This window comes from Andrena cerasifolii, chromosome 11 (genome assembly GCF_050908995.1).
Source record: "Andrena cerasifolii isolate SP2316 chromosome 11, iyAndCera1_principal, whole genome shotgun sequence".
Taxonomy (NCBI): Eukaryota; Metazoa; Arthropoda; class Insecta; order Hymenoptera; family Andrenidae; genus Andrena; species Andrena cerasifolii.
Window position 1 is genome coordinate 9,408,901 of NC_135128.1, and position 21,754 is coordinate 9,430,654.

Below are 21,754 nucleotides of genomic sequence, written 5' to 3' on the forward strand. Positions count from 1 at the left end.
GACAGTCGTCAAAGTTGCAATCCGAGATTTCCGACTGACGAAATAATTGAAAACGTCGATGACAGTGATTTCAAAGAGGAACACTTTCCTTTGTTCATCCAAGAAAAACGAGAGCAGTGAAAATTTCAAATATATACCAAACACGTTGAAAGTAGCTGCAACCAGCTTCTTAAATTAAGCTTCGAATTTCAATGATCATTTCCATAAAACTCCCGCTTAATTCCAAAATAAATTCCACAATCAAACAAAAATGCTCGCCGTTCGTTCGAACCCATTCCTACTATCTCCAAAATCCCACCCAGAGCAAACGAATGCTGAACGAGCCTCCTTTTGGGGACATTTGTGGGTGGTCTTGAAACTCGGTTCCTCGTTCGACCTTAGGCCAGACACACAGGCGCGAACGATCGTTCCGAGCGCATTCCGGCCTTCGACAGCTCGCACACCCTGGAATAGGATTACGTGCTCGCACGATACACGTGTACTTCCGCGAAACAGTCACTCGACGCTGCTCTTTCGCCGTCGTCCGCGCTTTGCCGAGCAAAAGAGGCGACACCCAGGCGCGCTTCCTGATTCTCGCGTTTCCCTCGCAGCGGTTTCGCGGGGCCGCGCGCGCCAAGGTTCCCAATCCAGCCCGGGGGCCGAGATTAAAACACGTCGGACAAATTGAGCGCGGATTAATTGGCCGGGGCGCCGGCTAATCCTGTCCCCCCTTTCCTTTTAAATCTGCTTCCTTTCTGTTTCGATTACCGTTCGATTATCGCGCCGCCCCGATTAAGGTTAATGCCTGCTAATACCCGCGGCGCAATCTAAATTATAGAAAGTTTATCGGCCATCGGAATCACTGGCGCCGTCTTGTAATTTAATTTGCCCGCGAAGAGTTACAGTTCGCCCGAGTCTGACGCGATTCGTGCGGCGGCCTCTGTGCACCGCGGCAGCCTCGCAGCCGCTTTAATTCGCCCGCGAACTCGCTGGCAGCTTCGCGTTATCGCTAATTGTCAGTTACGCGGTGATATTGGAAATAGGCGAGCGAGCAAATAAGTCCCGAGCCTGGCCTAGCGCTCCGAGGATTTAAAACGCGGCGCAGACCGTGCCGCGGAAAGTTTATCAACGTTCAGGATCACTGACATCGTTTCGTAATTTCATTTAACTTTCGCAGTTTAAATTGAATCCAACGCTGGAAGGCTGCTAATTTCACGCTTTGGATGCGCGTTGCTTAATTCGCTTACGGATACCCCGGCCCTTCTCGGTCAGCTTTTTAGACCCGGCAAAGAAGAGGCTTGCCGTTCAGGTGTTTTAAGAGAAGCTTGGCGTGGATTGCTGCGGAAATTTAATCCGAAAGTGATTTCACAGGCGTGTCCTCTCGCGATTCGCTTTTTAGTTTACACACTCCGGGCTGCGTTTCAGTTTTTACAGCGGAGATTGCGAGCGGCAAGGGAGAAAGTTCCCGGCGTTCTCGTGACTCGTGGCACGGGGGAAGTTAATATGCGTGGCCGTCGACGACGCGAGGCACGTTCGACTGGGAAACGACTGAAATACGCCCGCGATACTCGTTTATGGTATCTAATCGCTAAGTGGAGGACATTTCCATGGCTTTTCGCCCCCGTGGAAAGCCGCGGCTGCTTGAAAATTCCGCGAGCGACGGGTGAACGCGTTCGCGCCGCGATAAAGCCGAACCGAGAATAGACAAATGACGCAAGGCGCCGTGAAGTCGCGATATGTGTTCGATACATATTCGCCGGCCATGCGAGGGAAATGCATGTTGAAGGAAAAACGCAATATCGTCGCTCCGTCTCTCGAAACCTTACGACCGAGCAATGAAGATAAACTGAACTGCGCGTGTGAAACGATTCTGTGGCATAGCTTCACCGAAACCGCCAAGGTTGTTGCACGTAGAATCGTGGACCTAATTTCTGTGGAAAGAAAATTTCGCACAAGCACACGGCGCTTCGGATTTGTCGATGCCAGCATCGCGAAACTTTTCCTCAAACATTTCGTCGATGAAACCTTTCGATGAACTCCGCTCAGGCGTGTTGGAAAAATAAAATGAGCCTCGGCGAACGTGTTGTTTGACGAATTATTCGCAGAAGCATTTAAACATGGTCTGAATGGGTAAATTAGCTAATAGAGGCTGCAGAACGGAGCAGATGCTTTGTGCCGTGAATTCTGCTGCGCCCCGCAGTTGGAAACTACTTTTGCCTACGTGTACGTTCGTGGGAACGCTTTATTGCGCGACGATTATGCATCCAAAGGTATTTCCCTTTAATCAGAACGTGGTGCAGGGAAACGCGGAGCAACTTTCCGCCGCACTGTCACTCTGGCGGATGCTGGAAGAGACGATCCACCCAGCGATAAAGAGAGTCCCGGCTTCGAGATCTCACTATTTTTACCCGGCGTTCCCAGCTCGATCGGATGTTGCGCGGCGAATATTTGCGCGGCCGCGGTGTGTTCATTGAAGCAATCTCTATTTCAAGAGGCGTTACACGACAGAGGAATTCCTTGGAACAACATTACATCCGTTTCACTTACATCATTCCAGAGATAGCTCATCGAGCGAACAGCGCGTGTCGTCGCCGAGCATCTCTCTCTCCTTCGTTCCGTTTCCCCGGACCTAACTCCATACAGGCTTTCCCAGCGGAGCCGCCGCGAAATCGGCCGCAAAAACTCACCGTGTAAGCGACGTGATAATTCCGTCGATTGAAGTCGCCGTGGCACTGAACAGTTGACAGCATGTTGACAGCTGTCAGCCTAGGAAGCGACCGATCGAACCGAGCCAGTCAATGATCACTCAACTGGGCCTGCCGCTAGGATCAACGATCGATCGAGCATCGTTTCGGTCAGCACTGTTCCTTCGATCGAGTCATAGCCACTTCGGGATCCCCTCCGGCAGGAAGTGGACACTTAGGCGGTTCGCGGGCTCGCACATCTCTTGCGCGACGATTCCACGGCACTGGCTCGGCTCGTTTCACTTCGGCGGCGGGGGGGAAGGCGGACTGTCAAAAATCTCGAGAGATCGGCGAGCGAGACGGCGAAAGGACGCGGCGGCACGTTCGATGGCAAAAGCCGACGGAACTCGAATGGAGCTCGTGTCTTTCGAATCACGCACGGAACGTATAGGTTTAGGTATACCGGAATGCGCTTGCGCGGTGCCCCAAGACCACGCTTCGTTTCTCCTTGTCCTCCACTTCTTTCTCCCTTCTTCCCCGTTCTTCCCCCCTCGTGTTCGTCCTTCCTTCCACCGCGCGGCCCTTGGTGATAAACCGATTCGGCGAACCTGCGATTACTGTTGCCCCATATTGGGTCCGGCGTGGTATAATGGACCTCGAGTTCGGTGGTCCTGGGGATTAGGTGTTGGGACGTTTCAGTCGACCGGGGGTGAGCTTTTTGGCTGATGAATCGATTATGCAGAGTGAGGATGATTATCCGAGTTGGTATTTGATTAATTATTCTGCAGCAGCTGATTGCAAATATGGTGAACATCTTGTGCATTATGAGGAAGACTGGGGAGAGACTCGAATTTATCGGACGACGCAATTTAGACCCTAACTCCTGGCGAACACAACAAGCTGATAAATATACCGCGGCGAAAACACGTTGCAGTGTCCGAGTCTGTCAGTGTCATGAGGAATAATATTTTTGCCCACCGAAGATATAGTTAACTGGAAGAACCTGCTTCCTTTCCGAGGATGTTCAAACCAGTTGACAGAGCTGCAGAAGGAATCCAGAAATTCCTGCGTTCAAAAATAAATCCTACAAGCTTGACCTGATTATATGATAAATCCTGTTAACCGATTAATTACCGTCCCTTCTTGAGCGAGCGATCGCACGGAAAAAGCAGAGGAATTAGCTGAAGTAACGCCTAGGGTCGTCATGGAATATTACAGAGCGGAATTGACCGCGAGGCAAGAAGCGTCGTAAATTACGAATGCGGCATTAAAATGCGAGAAATTTTCAAGCGCTCCGCTGGTATCGCGACAGTATGCAAATGCAGCGATTACACCGGGGCGGATTCGCAGTAGAGACCAGCCGGGGTATTCTGAGTTATTATTTCTGCTCGTATCACTCACGATTATCGATACAAATTCAAATGCCCCTCTGCCGCCCGTCCCCGTCGCTCTTATCGACCCGAAACCGGTTCACGAAGATGGATCATTTGTCTGGGATCCTCCCTCGATCTCTCGAGTCGCGTCATCGTGTCCTTGATCCTCGATCGCGCTCTGATTGGACGCGATTGATGAACGGGCGCCTTCGTTAATTCACGAAAGCGCGTCTTATCGTGGCCCTCCCACTGCAGACAGTCATCTTCGGTAATGAACGAATTACATTGGGATCGACACCAACGCGTGAAGTTAATTTCGCGGATTTAATTAAAGAGGTCCCTCCCCGGGGCGGAAAAGCAGGTGGGTCGATACTTGTTTTCTTTTCGACTACCCTGTATCGATTAAAGCTTCGAGACTCCCACTGAACAACCCGAACGAATCTTGCGTGTTAATACCGGTCTTTGCACAATTTAATCCTTCCACAGCGGTAAGCCTGCTCGGTTGCAGCAATCGTTTACCTGTTCCCCTGCGCGACGCACGCTTTCAAAATGTGGAGCGTGCTCAAGCATCCCGGGGAAAAATCCAAAGGTGCACGATGCCTGGAAGTTAATCGCCGTTTTATCATACTCCACTCGAATTAAGAGCAAATGCTCCTCGTTATCGAGGTTACTTTCAGGGGTGTTCCACCGAACCTCGCTTATTGCACACCGTCCATCTCTCTCTGTTATTCATGCCGGCGATAAAGCTGTATCATTATAATCGTCGCTAATAAATACCGAGGACGGAATTGCAGAGCGAGGGCAATCGTCTCGAGCGCTCGTTCCGTTCGTAGCACGGCGTCGATATGCATAAACGAGATTTAAAGTGTCGTAAAGCATCGGCCAGGCTGTTTCGAGAGGCTCCGGTGCCGTGGCTGGTTCGGTAGCCGGGTATCTTCGAGAGGACGCGTCGCGGTGTCTTCTAATTATGCCGGTGATTCGCGGCGGATAAAGGAATCGACTGGAGCGGGAGATCGAGACGTTTCGCTCGCGAGGCCTTCGTTCCTGTGTTACGTTTATCGGCCCCCGTTTTTCTGCCGGCGATCCAGCGTGGGTGGCGAAACTCGAGCGTATATTTTTTCGCGTAACCGTGATTATTATTGTTATCGACGTGGGTAAACGGCGATCGAGTGGTATCAAATGCAATGGCTGCAAGAAATGGGTCGAAAGTCGAGACGATATTGTTACCGGCGGGATTGCGTGCCTGCTCTCCTGGTTGTTGCGCAGTTTCAACCCTCCATCTGGTGAAGTACCATCCGATAGAATAGGGTCAATCTGGCCTTGGCGAAAAGAGACAGGGGAGGGACTCACCCTTTATTCTGCTCGCGAGCCAGTGCTACGAGTTTCGCAGGATATTCACCGCGCAATAAAATGTCTCTCCCCTCCCAGAGCTTCCCTCTGCCGACTTAAAGCAGCAGCCAGGTACGCGCGAGACGCAACGCGCCGCTCCCGCGCGTGTTTAATTTTCCAATTCGAGTGCTCGAAATAACAAACGGAGCTATACGTTTCAATACAGACGCGCCGAAGGGCCAGGCAATTTGGAGCCGTCGCTGGTACGCAATTAAACCCTCCAGCGCGCAGAAATAATGCGCCTCGTCGCTGGAAAAAGATGCATGGGCGCAGGCGGACGGGAGGCGCGAGCATTTTTCACACTTCCGACATAAAATTCTGCCCGAGAAACGAAACATTAATCGTTCAGCGGATTCGAGCGCCCGCGGCGCGGGGGGAGGGGGGGGGCAGAGACGGTGGTTCATAAATTTCGATGCACTTAGAGCCGGCTGCAGCCATCCTTTCGCTGCAACGGCTCGCTACAGGGCTCGGGAGGGTGGGTTAGGTGGGAAATGGACGAGGGAGCGGGGTTTTAGGCGCGTACGCGATATGGGACGATGACAAATCGCCCGGGCGAAACGATTGCGCTGCTGGTGATGCGAATAAAACTTCCCTGCGAATACGTGCGCCCGGGTCGAACGCGGAGCAAAAATGCTGCGCCCCTTTTTCTACGCGCGATGCTAGGGGAGGTTGTTCCACTGTTTGGGTGGCTACGGATCGCGGCCCCGTAAGCTGAAAGTAGACCAAGCATATTGGAGCGTTGCGTTAAAAAGTAATCGTCTTAAAATGGTCCGCTCGAGCATGGATGTTAAATGGAATCGATATTGCATCGTTCAATCTCAGCTGAACAGACTGCGTTCCAGGTAATCCTTCGTAAATAAAGCGCATTCGGGATTTCTATTTAAAGCCGGATCGAAAAAGCGATGGAAACCTTCTCCATTGTTATTGGGATAACGTCTCCGGCTGCTTTTAAATTAAAACACCGGGATCCAATAGCACTGGGAGGCTCGAGTCGAATATAAGAATGAACGGGGGCATCTCGCGCGAGCTTTAAAAGTTTCCTCAAGACACCCTAACGCCCTAAATCAAGACGAAAGATCTCCCCTGCGAGGAATCCATTAGTTTTCCAATTTTTTGACCCCGGCCCAGTTCTTCGCCACCGCCGCTCGATACGTACAAATAGATTCCTCGTAAATTCGAATGAACTAGCTGCAAGAAGCGCGGTGCCTCCGCGAGGTAATTGACGTACAGCGCGTACGTCTAAATTTAACCGGAAGTTAGGTGGTCGATATAAGGAACGACGGAGGCGAGATTATGCCCGGTGCCTGGCGTGGAAGTGCTTCCTCCCCTCGTTCCTTCTGTCGCCGAAGATCGAACCCAGCAACCCCTTCGGAACCGTAAATAAATCCATCCCGTTTACGCGTGTCCCGGGCAGATGCCGGGCGGCACGAGTGCTTCGGTGGCGAAAGGAAAACACGAGTGTTTAGGAAACGTCGTCGAGGGGTGGACAGCTTTTGGACAGGCTCGATTATGCACTTCTAAAAGATCTAGTGGTCGAGTCTCTTGAGCCACCGTTTCCTTCAATACCAGCAGTGTGACTCGAGTGGAGGCCGTGGCCTGTAGTAAATATTATTCGGAGATTCAAACCATCGCTTCCTGCAGAAACGGGACTGTAATCGGTCTCGCTGTTCCAAGGGAATTACAATTGTTTGTGGCGGTCGCTTTACTCGATACTCGTGCTTGTTGGAATTTACGCGGACGTTAAGGTAACAGGCTGCTCGACTCGGCCGCGGAATGTATTTTCATTTTAATGAATATCTGTGTGTTCGTCAGCCAGACGAATTACCATTCGTTACATAATGGAACGGAGCTACGGTCACGCGAACGCTGCCAGAAAATTTCGTTATCCCCGCTGGCGCCCCTGCTGCGGAGTATGCTTAACTAACAAAGAGCGGGCCCGTGCAATTAAGTTAAATAAGATTAATGCGCGGCGTGATGCAACAACTTCAATGGCGCGGTGTGTATCTAGCGCCTCCGACGCAAATTCGTACGTCCGCTGGTACGCGATCCGCGAGACAACGCGGGATTAATTGCATCGAGAATGCGGCGAGGGTTGCGCGCAAAGGGAACAAAGGTGTCCCCTGTTCCACTGCCATACTTGAATAATGAAAGGAAACCTAGAAACCATATTGATTTTCCGTGGATGATTCGAAGGGTGAGGGGAAAATAGGAAATATCACAAAACAGCGTTATCGAGAAAATTAAGTTTGAACAGTTTAGTCCATCAGTGAAGAATAATGTTCTCATATAATCGTCCTCTTAAATAATTCTTTTTGGGCAGTTTCCACGTCACTGTCAATGGATCGTCGAGCGATAGATGCATTGTTATGACATCTAACGGCGACACGAGCTTAGTGGAAGAAATAACACACACGCACCCAGCTGCGTCGCTAGACGACCTGCATTATGTCCCGTCAACACTTTAACGACCTCAACCCTATTTTCTAACCCTCGGTAGGAGTTGAGAATGCTCGGGACGTGGAACACACGCGGCAGTTTACTCCGTTCAATGAACCGATGACGACTGGCAGCTGCAGGATTCTCAAGGACCCGGTGCCTCTCTTTTTCAGCATCTCGAGCCCTCTTGACCTCAAGCTTCCCGGTTTTCTTGTTCCCCGCCGCTATTACCATAAGTAGCAACCGATTTCCAGCGGGGCGAGAGCTGTGCCCCGGCGAAACCGAGTCGTGAATTTCATCGATCCCATTGCTTTTCGCGGCGTTCAACCGACGCGCGAGCTGGTCCGCTGGTCTTCTCCCCTTCTTCCGATTGCTCTTACCGAACCCTCGTGTCGTAAGATCCTCGGAACGATACGCAGGAGGTTTATTCGGTGCTAGCAATCGCGATAGGATCGGCCGATTAAGACGTTAATTATCGAAAGATTGACTCGCCCGTTCGTTTATCTTCCAGCCGAGCAGAACTCCCGGCGGGTTAATTAACTCGTGCCGCGACGAAAGGAGCCGAGTATCGCGCCGGTAAAAACGCTCAAGGATTAATCATGACCCGGTAAGACGGGCTCACCTGCGCGCTCGAGGAAACCTCGCAACCGCGACTCACGGAACTCGCTTAAGTCGGGGGTAGTGACTTCTTTGCATGCCAGAAGGCGAGCAAACGGGTCGATGTACTGATTTTCTGGCCCTGCTCGCGAAGGGGGATCGTCGATTACACTGATTGCAAGACGAATGACCGTTGAGAATGCAGAAATTAAGAAAACGAGAAGGGAACTGTGCTTCCCAAGCTGCGAGCTAATTAACACTTGAAGTTGGAACATCACAATGAACATTCTGTACTTAGGCACAATTTACAGTGAAGAAGATTTTTAAACTTTATTCCTGGTATCGCAAATAAAATCTTTTTAAATAGAGGGTTGCACCCCACGATTCGACGCGTCGTGTTTTGACGTCTGTTTGCACGTCACAGCCATCAGCTAATCGACATTTAACGCGATAATAATGTCGAGCCGCGATCCTATAGGCAATTGAGCCGACCGCTGATAATCCAATTTGACTTTACACCAATTGGACGTTCCGATGGAAACACGCTCGCTGGTCGGCGCAGTTTACGATCGTTGCGGTTTTATTTCCACGGAGGGCCGTTGAATTCGTGACGCGATAGTAATCCACGCCCGGTCGTAATTGCTTAATTAGGTCAGCCGGGCAAAAAATAAGGATGGGATCATCAACGATGCTCCGAGAACTGTACGAATGGCGGCCGATGCCGCCGAAATGATACTGTATCGGGACCGTTGTCGCGTAACCTTGCGACAAAGATGATCCCCGCGAATGAAAAACAAGATTAAGCCGACCAATTACCACACAATCGCGATATTTTTCGCCAGCCACCGCCGCCGACCTACTTAAACGAGCAGCTTAAAACCGATACCCCCGATAATCATCGTCATTGTTTGAATTTCGTATCAACAATCATCTTCACATTTATCTGTGGACATTCGTGTAAACAATTTTTGTAGCCAGCTCTGATTATGCGACCGATGACATAACCATTGTGAAATTTTTTAGTCGTCCCTACTTATCCCTCTGGGAATTAATTTCGAGGAACGCAACAAGTCGAGGGTTCGTTTTTTTTAAAAAGAAATAACTGTTACGCGTTCCGCTAGGCCCGATCTATCAGTTTGAGCGCAACGAGTTCGCCAGGGAGTCTTCATACAGAGCCAGTAATTTCTCATTAAGTCCTGGTGACCCAGAATCAAACCCCGCACGGCCGTGGGGGCACAATGGCGTTATAGGACAAGGGTTGCCACCCCCAACCCCGGCTTCTCGACCAGTTCAATTGGATGTACGGCTCGCATACCGATAGTCTCTCGCGAACAATGGTGTGCGTTTAGTTGTATGCACTTGCGGATGCATACATCTGCGCTTTCTGCTGATGCATAGGGTCGCGCGGAGAAACGACAGAGAATCGGGGTAACCGCGCGAAACTGGTATCAGTGGATATCTGCGCCTTTATTGGAAGATTCGTTAAAAAAAAAAACCCACGCTCCAGATTCCGTGGACATGAATTCACAAAAATGCTTTCTGCTTCCGGGAGCTTGTTCGCATGCACAGTTGAATTTTCTGTAAATTGTACGATTGTTTCTCCAATTGAAATAGACGAATGGTAAAAAGAATAAGATACAGATATCGCATTGGGGTTGCAAATTGGATGGTGGAAATGGTGTGGCATTTCGTCGAGACCAGCCACGTTTCAAGGCATTATATGAGAAAGTGGCTATTACTATTCGATTCAGGATACACCCTATACAATGCAGGAGAGTGGTAACTCAATCCCTGACCCACATGTATGGGAGAATCCTGGGTGGTGGTTGATACACCCCCCGGAGAGTTTCAGTGGGTGTTTGGTGCTCCTGTTCCTACCTTCCGTCGCTTTCCTCGAGATTTATACCCGGAAGGGGTGTATACATCGGGATTTCGTCGTTTCGTGTGTATGGGAGATAAAACCTTATTGGTCCCTGGAAGGGACGAGGCTAGGCTTCTCGGAGCCCCCTTGCACTTGCAGCTTTTATTTAGGACATTTCAGCACGTCGCGTGAAATACGTGCTGGTATAAGCAGATCGTTATTGTTACTGTTCCTGCGCTAGCAGAATATTCTTTACTACTATCGTTGTATCTTGAGGATGCCTTGGTATAATTCTAAGCAAACGAGCAATCTCTTTCTCAAATCAGTGACTTGAACTTAAGGGTACCTTCCGGTCGAAACGCTCGAAAAAATACATGATTTTCATGAATTAAAAATAGGAAACTAAGTAACATACAGTAAAAAAGCTTTTTGGACTTTATTACTACATATTTGAAGAAGAAATAAAAAAATGCTTGTTTGAATTTTATCAATTTTTGCATTAGATATACAGCATTCATTGTACCACTGTAGAAATTAGAGCTCCTGACGGGCGCCGAAATAACTCGTGACAGAATAGTCTGAAATAAAAAAACTAAAAGTATTCTTAAAATATATGTAAACGGTTATCGCCTTATCCGTCTCCATTGCAAACAAACAATCCCACGATTTTTAGCACATGTTTAAACACAATGCTGCAAAGAAGCATGTTGTTCTACGCATACATTTGTCCATAAAAAAATGGGTGATTCAAAATTACTCTTTATGCATAAGGCGATAACCATTCACATATTTTTAAAGAATATTTTTAGTTTTTCTATTTCAGGCCATCCTGTCAAGAGTTCTTTCGGTGCCCGTCAGGAGCTCTAATTTCTACAGTGGTACAATGAATGCTGTATATCTAAATCAAAAATTGATAAAATTAAAAAAATAATTTTATTATTTCCTCTTCAAATATGTAGTAATAAAGTCCAAAAAGCTTTTGCACTGTATGTTGTACAGTTTCTTTTTTTTAATTCACGAAAATCACTTATTTTGCAAGCAGTCTGACCGGAGGGTAACCTTAGAGAGAAACAACTATGCAAGTAACTAAAAAATCAATTTTCCTTCGAAGTCGATTTTTCATTCAGCACGCAAAGAAAAAAATTGATTGCCTTTTTATATGCAGTTTCTGGCTGTAGAAGCAGTTCTATAGGCAGACGCGAATTGATAACAGGTGGCAGAGGTGCTTACCGCTGCTTGTTGACTGTTGGTCGGACTAGGGCTCGGACTGGGCGTCGAATTCGGGGTTGAAATATCCCCTGAATTGGGGGAGACTGAACCTGTGGTGACGGTGCCAATTGTTGGGAACGCTCTTGCTGGGTCTGCCTGCCATTGCTTGTGGATTTGCTGCGAGGTGTCCCGAAATCTAGCACCCTGGAACAAGGAGACAGAAAGATACAGTGGCCAACTCCACGCTGGGAATAATGTGTTGCAACGTCGAGCGTTGTTTGTCACCGACGAACACTTGCATCCTTGAACAATCAGACCGCGCGAATCGCTTACGCGCAGTCTCGTAAATCATATCCCACGATGACACACTTCGATTGGTCGCGGATATTTACCTCCGAACAATTGTATCGCAAACGATCGCTCTGCACGCTCCACTGAAAAACTCTTTCGAACGGCGCACTTATCTGCGCATCGATAACTGAATAGACCTCGTGCCTGGACGAAAACTACCTCCCGAGCAAATTACTTCAACAAGTTGCAGCTGAGAGGGACAATCAACGCGGCGGTATCATCGAAGGATGTGCCAGGAAGTTACGCAACTCTTTCCCCCTTAAAGGAACGTTGAGAAAGCGAGTCTAGGACGTTGCGGGGGAGTTCGTAGACCCTGGAAGCTCCAGAAAATTGCGTGCAACGGCGCAATCTTGACGAACGTTGTTCCTCGCGGCGCTGTAATTGCAGTTATGCAACGACCTGCCATAATAGCGATTAACGCGGGAGTATAATGGAGGGCGTAAATGGAGCTGCTTGCATACGCCACCAGGCCAAAAGGAGTCGAATCAAGATGTTTCGCCTTCGTTGGGAGAATCGAAAGGGGATCCGTCGAAATTCACTCCGCCGACGAGTGAGGATAATTGTCTTAGAGGACGGTGGGTTTATCTCTAAAATTACGAGCACAATGTGTGCAGTTTCTCCTCATTAAAGTGCTGGCTAATTGCTCGTGGAATTGCCACGGTGGACGAAAGAAAGAATTGCGGTCATTTTTTTCAGGGACCTTCTTCGGTGTCCTCGACTCCGTCTGATTCGGTTGCCGAGTTTCCTTCGGCGTCTAGATTCGTATCAAAAGGCGGAGCGCTTTCGACGCGTATTTTTGTATTGTAGGTTGAAATTGAGAGTTCTGATGCCGATTCAGATTCCATTGGGGAGAGGAATCGTGAAGAATGCGATGGTTTCGTAACGAACCTGTGTTTAAGTTAACTTTGAATGACTTTTTCCGCGAGACGGAGGATTGAAGTGACGATTAAAGTCCTGTTTTGGAATTTTCATCCAGAAACGTTTAATCCAGAATAAACTGGATTTCAGTGAACGCTGTTACCTTTGCTGACTGATCTAGTGATACGGATTCAATTTCCATGCTTCGTGTCTCTATAGATAAAGTGTGATTGAATTTTTAGAAAAGTAGGGAAGCCATTTACATCCAACCGGGAGTGAATATATTTAGTGAACGTATACAGTGACAGATACCTCGACAGCAACATCTGTCAGCTGGCTTTTTATTCGTCCGTGAATTTCTATGCACACCTCATTAATTCAACAATTCCTGGGGCCAGCCTCATTTAAAAATCCGATCTTCACGCAACTTTCCGCATTTAAAAACGCTCCGTTGCTCGGACTGGAGTTTCACGACAGGGGCGATCAATCTTCCTCTACTTTGTATTTAAGAACCAGTTCGAAATCCTCCGACTCCACGGAAAACCCAGCGCAGCATCTTAAGCTTTCCTAGGTGAAAGGGGTGTTGTTTGATTTCACTATTTGGAGACGATCCTCTTGCTGAATATCGTAATTAATCCAGCTATCCAGACCATCGACAGGTCCGTTGTTCCCAATCCTAATACAGTAGACCACAAGTGTTCGACAGCTTAGTTCGGTAAGTCGATAATAATGCACCTGTTCAGTTATTGGGCCAGAATTGTTTTCGTATGTCAAGTTCGATTACGTCTTAAAACAGCTTAGGTCGCTATATAATACCTCTTTTCTACTAATCCATCTCTGTCCTCTTTCCAAGTACGTGCAAATAGAGAAGTTTGGTAAACGAAACTGGCACTTTCATTACTGCAACCATCAAACACCTGCCCTCTACATTTCTCACTCCAATTACGCGGTGCAGTTTCATTCACCTTACATCTAGCATCGATTTCCTCCATCGGCGTAGTAAAGTACGCCGATTATCTTTTATTAGAACACATTATATCACCGCGGATTCCTTTTTCTGTGCCAATGTGTTCTAACGGCGTTGCAGAGGCGCAGACAATGCGAGGATGCCAGGTAGCAACGATTGCACCTCATCTCGGCAATAAGAGCCGGCGCGCAGAGTGATCCAGCACGATCGAGATCGACGGATACGTGGTTCACGAGGTTCCTGTATCGATCTCGTCGATCGTGGAGGTCGTTTGCCGGATACGATACACCGGCATTTACACCAGGCACGATTGTTTTCTCGTGCAAATAAAGGCGTGGTTTTAATTAAGCATCGAGGAGGTAAAACATACGATTACGTAACGATACTTTACGACGTTGCGTCGACGATATGAGAGTCGTGGCTCGGGCGTAGATAAATTTTCGATGGAGATAAACATCGCGGGGACAATTAAAGGGATTAGGACTTTAAACCGCGATAATCCCGCGAGCACACGACGCGCCCTATTTATCTTAATGCGTGGGTCAATAGAGTGCATCGATGCAACGCGATGCACTTCCAAGAACAACTGGCACGCCCGAAACCTAGCGCCCGCAACGAGAATCTGTGTCATTTCGGTTCGACGACAAAGTCACGATCGCACGAACTCTTCCCGCTGAGAAAAATGCTTATCGGTCGTAAACAGTGCTCGACGAATTTTCTTTGATATCAGAATAAGAAATGCACTGTTGGATGCAAGAACAGCCTCGGGAGACTCAGGCCTGTTTTGTATAAAACGCATAGTTAGATTCCTCAGCATTTTCTACATTTGCCCACTAAATTTCATTCCGGTCATCTTTAAATTGACTCTAATTTGTATCTAAGTCAAACACATCAACCTGAACATGACACGATCTATTACTATTTTTATGATTATATTTTTTCAATATTCTACATTTTTTTCAAATATTAAGCAAATATTAAATAAATAATAAAAAGTAATGTTAAGAAACAACTTTTTTCTGTATTTATCCGTTTTATGCAATAAGGGCCTGAGAGGGCTACAATTAAAATTAATTTCACTGATCAATTGATTACATAATTTCGATTGTAATAATGCAACTGCAAAGGTGGTATAGCAATTTTTTTTAAATATTATAGACAGTTTTACAACAACTTCACTGTGTATAAAAAATATCTAACTTCGTAATGTGTACACGTACTTTTCTCGAAACTGACTTTTGGCACCGAGACCCTTCTTGCATCCAACACAGTAGAATTTAAAGAGTACATTTACGTTAATACTGATTAGAATTCACCGAAGTATCAATTGATTCTGAATATTTGAAATAACAATGGGCGATGGTTAAGGTAACAGTTTTAAGTGATCCTTGCTGATCAGTAAACATATCAGCAAGAATGATGGAAATTGAGAAAATAGAGTGAGAAAGAAAGGGGATACATTTCTACATACGTGTCATTAATCATTTCACGCGTCCGACACGGCGATATTTAATTCCAAAGCGTGAAGCACATTTATCAGTAAGTGGCTCTAAACAAGCTTACAGGAATGATAGTTAAACGTGAACGTTCCAATCGATTCAGCTATAATTTGATAACAGTGTGCAATTGAAATATTCTCGTCCAGCCATTCATCGACTTCTTCGTCGCGCCACTATCTCAGATACGCAATCGCAGATTCCAGAATCACTTCTCGCTGTACTCCAGCACAAAAGAATCTAAGCAACTAAACAATCACGCAGCAAAGTAACATGTCGTTGGAGCCAATCTGTCGAATGAAATGAGTTCAGAGCTGGCCAGGTATGTTCGCAAAAAGCGATCGATTCGAGACGCAGTTCGGTTGCGGTTGCCACTAGAGCGGCATGCAAAGCTCGGTATGCAGTTGCGTCAAGCGCGCGCGAGGCGGGGGCCTGTAAAAAAAAATTAATTGTCTCTAATCCATGCTGCCACGTCGTCGTTTAAGCAATAACAGATCGTCACGGTTTAAAGGGACAAAAAGCGGAATGGGCTGGAAGAGAGCTCGTTCTCGTTCGGTTGCACAGGCGTCAATGCGGGGCAATCAATTTCCGTGTTGCTCGTAAGTCACTCGACCGTGTGCGTTTCCCTGTGCACCCCGCCCGTGGTGCGCGGCCGCGCTCAATGTGCAGGAATTACGTGATAGATAACGGTTGATCTTACGGCGTGATCTCAGCGGCCAGATATCGACGTCGATAAAGGAAAACACGGCAGAATGTGGAGCGACCATTCTTAAAGCCGTGTCGTGTTCCCGGCACAATCGCGGAGCGCACTTGTGTAACCCTGTTTCTAATTAATTTGGGGGGGAGGGTTGAAAAAGGAGTGGCGCAGGTGTGATCGATTTATCGCGGCCTTTCCTTCGGTTACGTATTAGATTCAATTATTATTAATTGGCCGAGGTGGATCGGCGCGCTGTTACGAAGATACAGAGTCAATTAGCGAAGTGTCGCTCCGAAAAGGTAGATATAAGCTTCCGATAGGAAAATAGCGTTTTATCGTGCGTCGCAGAGTTCTAGGTGGTGCGTTTAAACGGGAAGGGTATAATTATAGAGCTGGGGGCTGATAAATGACTGTGCTATTCGGTTGTAAGGTCTTTTTATCGTGGGCTAAAGGTGAACGCGCATTGCTATTGCTGATGCTGAATGGAATGGCATTGGATAATGAAAGGAGGCATACTTGTTTATGAGAAACGGGTATGGGGAAACTGAATGACTTTAATATCATCTCCAAGGCCTTGCCACGTTCAGTATACTTCTTCCATACCTAAACTATTTTCCAGAGACTAGAAACTTCAAAATTCATAATTTGAGCCGTTTATTTTGAAAGTGGCCTAAGTCCATTTGTCAATTGTTTTTTGTTGACTGTGGTAACGCATGCGACTTTAAGTTAGTATTAAAAATTTATATACAAAAAATGTTTAAATATAAATGGACTTAGGCCACTTTCAAAATAAACGGCTCGTTTATAACTAAAACTGCCTTGTTAACCAATCCTGCTGCTTCGTTCAGATCTACTTGTCCCCAAACTAGCGACTAAAAAGATACAGAAAATTCAAGCAGGTACTTTTCAGAATATAGATAAAGGACGACTCAATCTTCAGAACACATTTCTCGTGAATGCGCAGGGGTAAAGGTTAATTAAATCCAAACGGAGCAGGGGGATGAGGAAGACAAAGTTCCTTCACTTCAATTAAAGAAGCAGAATAACTATTGAATACTTAACACCAAAACGATTGTGCCATCATGAAAGCGTACCTCGCTGAAGAGATCTTCCAGCTCTTTTCGTGATATCTTTGCCTTCATCCCGCATCGAGCTTGCCCCAGTGAAAGCTACCCAAGTATCTCCGCGCGAAGCGTTAAATCGACGGAAAGGACACGCGAATGGGGCTTCTTCGAATGTTCCACTCGCCCCTCTGTTTCGCTCTGCCTCGCGTCTGTCGCTCCTCTTCCCGCTTTCACAATCTGCTCGGTCTTTTTAGACACATAAATAGTCGCTGACGCGACGCGCAAAGTGCGACAGAAGGTCGCGCGCCGGTGCCCGCGTCGCTCGATTCGCCTGCGCTCCTCGCTCGCCGGGGCATCGTTGCTCCGAAGCGGTCTCGAGCCACTATCCTTTTCCTGTTACCTCCGCCGAGCGTCGATTGGTAATTAATACGTTACATCAGCGGAGCAAGTCGCCGGGACAAATCCTGCAAACGAGACGAACGGACGTAGCCACTTGTCACGTCGCTAAATCCCGGGCGATGCGGTTCGAATCGCGTCCTTGGACGACATCCAGCTGCACCGCGGCGCTCGCAGCCTCTCGCTCGCGAATCCACGCCCCAAATTCGCGCGACTTCGCGCAGATAGCTGGATCCTTCCGCGGCCGATATCGATTCGCATCGTGGCCCTCTTTCTCCGCGAGTCGCGTGCCCCGCGATCCTCCCTACGCGAGGGAAACACTCCGACGAAGCGCCTAGCGAGGCATTCGCGGGGGAACAAGTGCCAGTGGAGTGTCCGATGATATGCAAGTTTCCTCTGAACTCGATGGATCGGAGAAAAATGGTCCCGCGCGAGACGAAATGATCTGGGAGGCTGTATTGTTCGCAACGACAGCTATTGTAGTCGAGCGAGACAATACCTTGAAGAAAATTTGATGGATTAGGCGTTCCTTGCCCCGGCGCGATTTTCATCGACCTGTTAATCGCGGGGGAAAAATCAGGATTTCAACTTTAAACAGCCACCATTTTGTTTCAAACTAACACTTCGGAAATCCCCTCCGTTGATCAGAGGATACATTAATATACTAACGAAGTCTTTTTAATTTTTTGATTTTAGCTAATCAGGTTCCGAATGGCAGTGCTCACCGCAGAACCAAATTTTTGAACAGGCTTCTTGGATGTCGGTTGTTACTTTATTATAAACGTAAATATGTTTCGAAAAAATTACCAAATGCTCTGTAAATGTTGTTCTTTTAAGTGCAAAAAGTTCTGTGAAAATATATGCTTCCGCTTTTTCAAAAAAAATTCCCAAACATTCGCCACTTTTCGGCCGTCTGACTGGGTGTAACCCCTTAACTCGACGCGAAAGTTTTCGAATGTGCGCACATTTCCCATTTATCGTGGCTGCTCCAGGTCGATGAATGACCCAGAAAGAGGTTTAATTAGGACAATGAATATCCCGATTGGAATTTTCGGAGCAGATTAAATCTATGGGCCTGCCAGCTCACTTGGACAGCCTTCGAACGCTAGTTCCAACGCCCACGCGAAATTACAGGCTCCACTTCCCGCCACTTTTTCCCCTGACCGTTACTTCCGTCGGTGGCATCTCGAGTTTCAACTGTGGTACTGGTTGTCGATCGGCTGGTCATTGATACGGGTCGCGTAAAATGTGTATGGTTTCTCAGTGACACCGGAGAAATCACTAGCGATCGGAGTTCTCACGACTCCCGCTGACCGATTTCTGCCTGGATCCTTATCGCCCCGAGAACGTTTGCACGTGTCGTTAATCTGTCGCGTGAATTACACCCGTCGTATCAACAGAGAGCCTCGCCATACAAGTAGACAGGAAAGAAATGCACATAGGAACCCGGGGAATCTCTTATTGGCCACAGATCCTGCCCCGTTGTACGTTGGACTCCGTTTCACTGAGAAATCTCAATAAGCCGCTGCATCCGCGCTGGGGTCTAATCACGGGAAGTTTTCGCTCGGCGAAGATCGTAGCATCGAGTTCAGACTCGGAGGATTATCGGGTGAAGCGATAAACTCGAGGCGAAGTTGCTCAATGCTGCGGGGGGCACAGCTACGGCGAAAGAATGCGACCATATGATAGTTAACGATCATCAAGCACAGCCACGGGACATAAGCTTCCACTTCGATCTCTCCCGTATCGAGTTTCAGCTGTTAGGCTTCGCGTTCCCCTGGCGAGAGGAATAGTTGAAATTCACGTGGCAGGGCGAGCGAAGTGAACCCATAATACCCTTCGGACGAGCATTCTTCCCGGCCCCCACGGTCGTCTCCTAACGGCGGTGCACGTTAACTCGCGGACCACGTGAGAACGAAGCCGGACATCTCTTCGCCGCATAGCTCGAGGGAGGATAAACGACCTCTCGAGATCGAGATTACACCGGGCGGCAAAACCTCGCCGGATCGCCGTGTACGACTCTAATTTAACCGTTGGAACACCGCTCTCCGACGTGTCGCCTTTGTCCCGCTGCAAAGAAATTCAGGTTACGTGTCTAGCGCGCGCGTGCTAACTCTGTCTCTCCCGCGGAGCGGACCGGCGCCGGCTGCACTTTTCGCGGGGTGCGTCAGGCCCACGGAGAGCTGCGGCACCTTGTCTGTGCCGTTTCTCACGGTGTTATCCCGCCGGTTCCGGCGAGCACGCGCGTCCACCGATAAAACAATATCGCCTCTTTAACGACAGACAGCCCTGGGAGGGGAACTTTTATTCCGCGAGCGCGGCTTGCGAAATCGACGCGAGCTCGCCGGGAACAATCGTGGGTTTCGTAACGCGTGTGCCGCGCATCTGCACGCGCCGTGCCGGGAATAAACAGTCGGCGGGAAGCTTACGTGGTGTACAAAGGATCCTTTAGAAACAGGGAATTAACTGTTTCCAGTGAGGCCAGAGGGGATCCGCGATACGTAACCGTTGCACCTAGACAACTGACCCTTGACGATTCGCGACACGTTTGGGCTGGACGGTGATGCGTGGCTCGCGGCCCACGCGCGTCCGGCAATCACTGACAATTCACGCGCCGTCGTTGTTATCGCCGGCGACCGTGACAATATTGTGCCGGGGGCTTCGATCTTCCCGCATGCTTGCAAGCTGACGGATCAATTCGAGCTTGGAACCAACCGCGCGCTTCGTCGGAGTGCTTTGCTGTGGACACGCTGCGAACTGGATATTGAATATTGATCTACGATCTATCATTGCACTCCTGATCTTGCTCCGAAACCCTCAAACACACTCTCGACTGGAGTATTCAGTTTTAGATTAGCGCGTACATGGTTCGTGTTTGTCACGCAGAAACGTCCCCTTTGTAACTATTCACTGGTGGTATCGTGATCGTCGTTAGGGGCACTTCTGGTTCACCATCCCCGAGGATCTGTGTATAAGCCCGTTCCCTCGAGCGATCGAGCATCCGACTCGAGGATGATCCGAGAGGCCAGTGAATTCCGCGTCGGACGTGGAAACGCGCGAAACCGGCGATCTTTCTCACGAGCGCGACGACAGCTCCGCTCTACGTGCTCTCGCATGTATCCACGTACTCCGACTGGCGAGTAGCGAGATCGTGGACCGCGCACGATCCTCCGCGGCCTGCTCACTCGCCAGTCAACGATATTCCGTCGTAAATATTTACATCGCTCCGGGAGATAGATCCGCACCGACGCTCTGCGAGGTATCACGACTGTGCAGCAACTCCGACGTTTTATACGCCCCTGCGTCTCCCCGTTCCCCGCCCTGACAATAAAACTTTTACGAGGGGCTCACGACGCTAATGACGCGGCTCTGTGATTTAGGGATCGATGGCCCGGCTTAATTGAATCGGAACGCCCCGCGGGAGAGCCGGAGCGTGCCGCGATTCCAACGACACCCTTCGATTCGACGGAACTCGGGTCACGGTGGCGGAGCACGATGGCGCGGACGCTTGGGATCGGTGTTAATCGGTTCACGTGAACCTCGGAGCGTTCCCCAGCGCCTCGTGGAACGCTGGTTACCGTTGAAATTGTAGCAGTGTCTCGCGGATCATCGTACGGGCACTGATACCACGCCGCGCTTAATTCGATCAAACGGAACCAATGCCAGCGGACACGGGTTAATCCCACGGTCACGATCGAACTTCGCAGGGTCGTGTCGCAGTGAACTGCGGTGTGATACCTCGATCTACCAGCGATCAAAGTCGATCGAACGAGCATTCATGACACACTGAACGATGACGATAGGGTCGGAGCACAGTGTAAAGTGGCAGCCAGCGATTACGTCCGACTGGCAATTTTCCGCGACCGCGGAAATGCCTGCAGCCTCGAGACCTCTCACGCCACGAGCGTGCGCTTACACGTATGCGCGCACCGCAACTGGCTGGTCGCGCGGAGATCGCGCTGAACACGAGCCGACACGAGAGACCGTGTGTCGCATGTGCCGTTCTCTGATGCACGAGAGCATGCACGCTGCAACGATCTCCTCCTTGTGAACCTCCTCATCTGGATCGAGAATCAGCCTGGGCCTCTGTGTTCGTGGAAATTCTGGGGGTGCAGGTGGATCATTGTGGATCCCCGTGTGAGTCCTCATCTTAGGTGGTTTCTCGTCGACAAGGAGCAGAATCTTGAATCTTTTTGGGGAATCCTCATCTTTAGCGAAATTCCTCATCTTTAGAAATTCCTCATCTCAGGTGGTTTCTCGTCGACAAGGAGCAGAATCTTGAATCTTTTGGGGGGAATCCTTATCTTTAGCAAAATTCCTCATCTTTAGAAATTTCTCATCTTTAGAAATTTCTCATCTTTAGCAAAATCCCTCATCTTTAGAAATTTCTCATCTTT

General features: G+C 48.7%; 1 protein-coding gene across 11 annotated transcripts in view; it reads right to left on the minus strand.

Moving 5' to 3' along the window:
- By (focal adhesion protein tensin) overlaps positions 1–21,754 on the minus strand; it is a 159,559-nt gene that overhangs the window by 52,046 nt on the left and 85,759 nt on the right. For 8 of the 11 annotated variants that reach the window (XM_076823271.1, XM_076823282.1, XM_076823277.1 and 5 more), the window contains one exon: positions 11,550–11,732. In XM_076823271.1, coding sequence (XP_076679386.1) covers positions 11,550–11,732 — 183 coding nt within the window. Of the gene's footprint in view, positions 1–2,666; positions 3,202–11,549; positions 11,733–16,991; positions 17,937–20,935; positions 21,070–21,754 lie in introns of those variants that run through there. The other 3 variants (XM_076823276.1, XM_076823275.1, XM_076823279.1) reach the window with 3 other exon arrangements.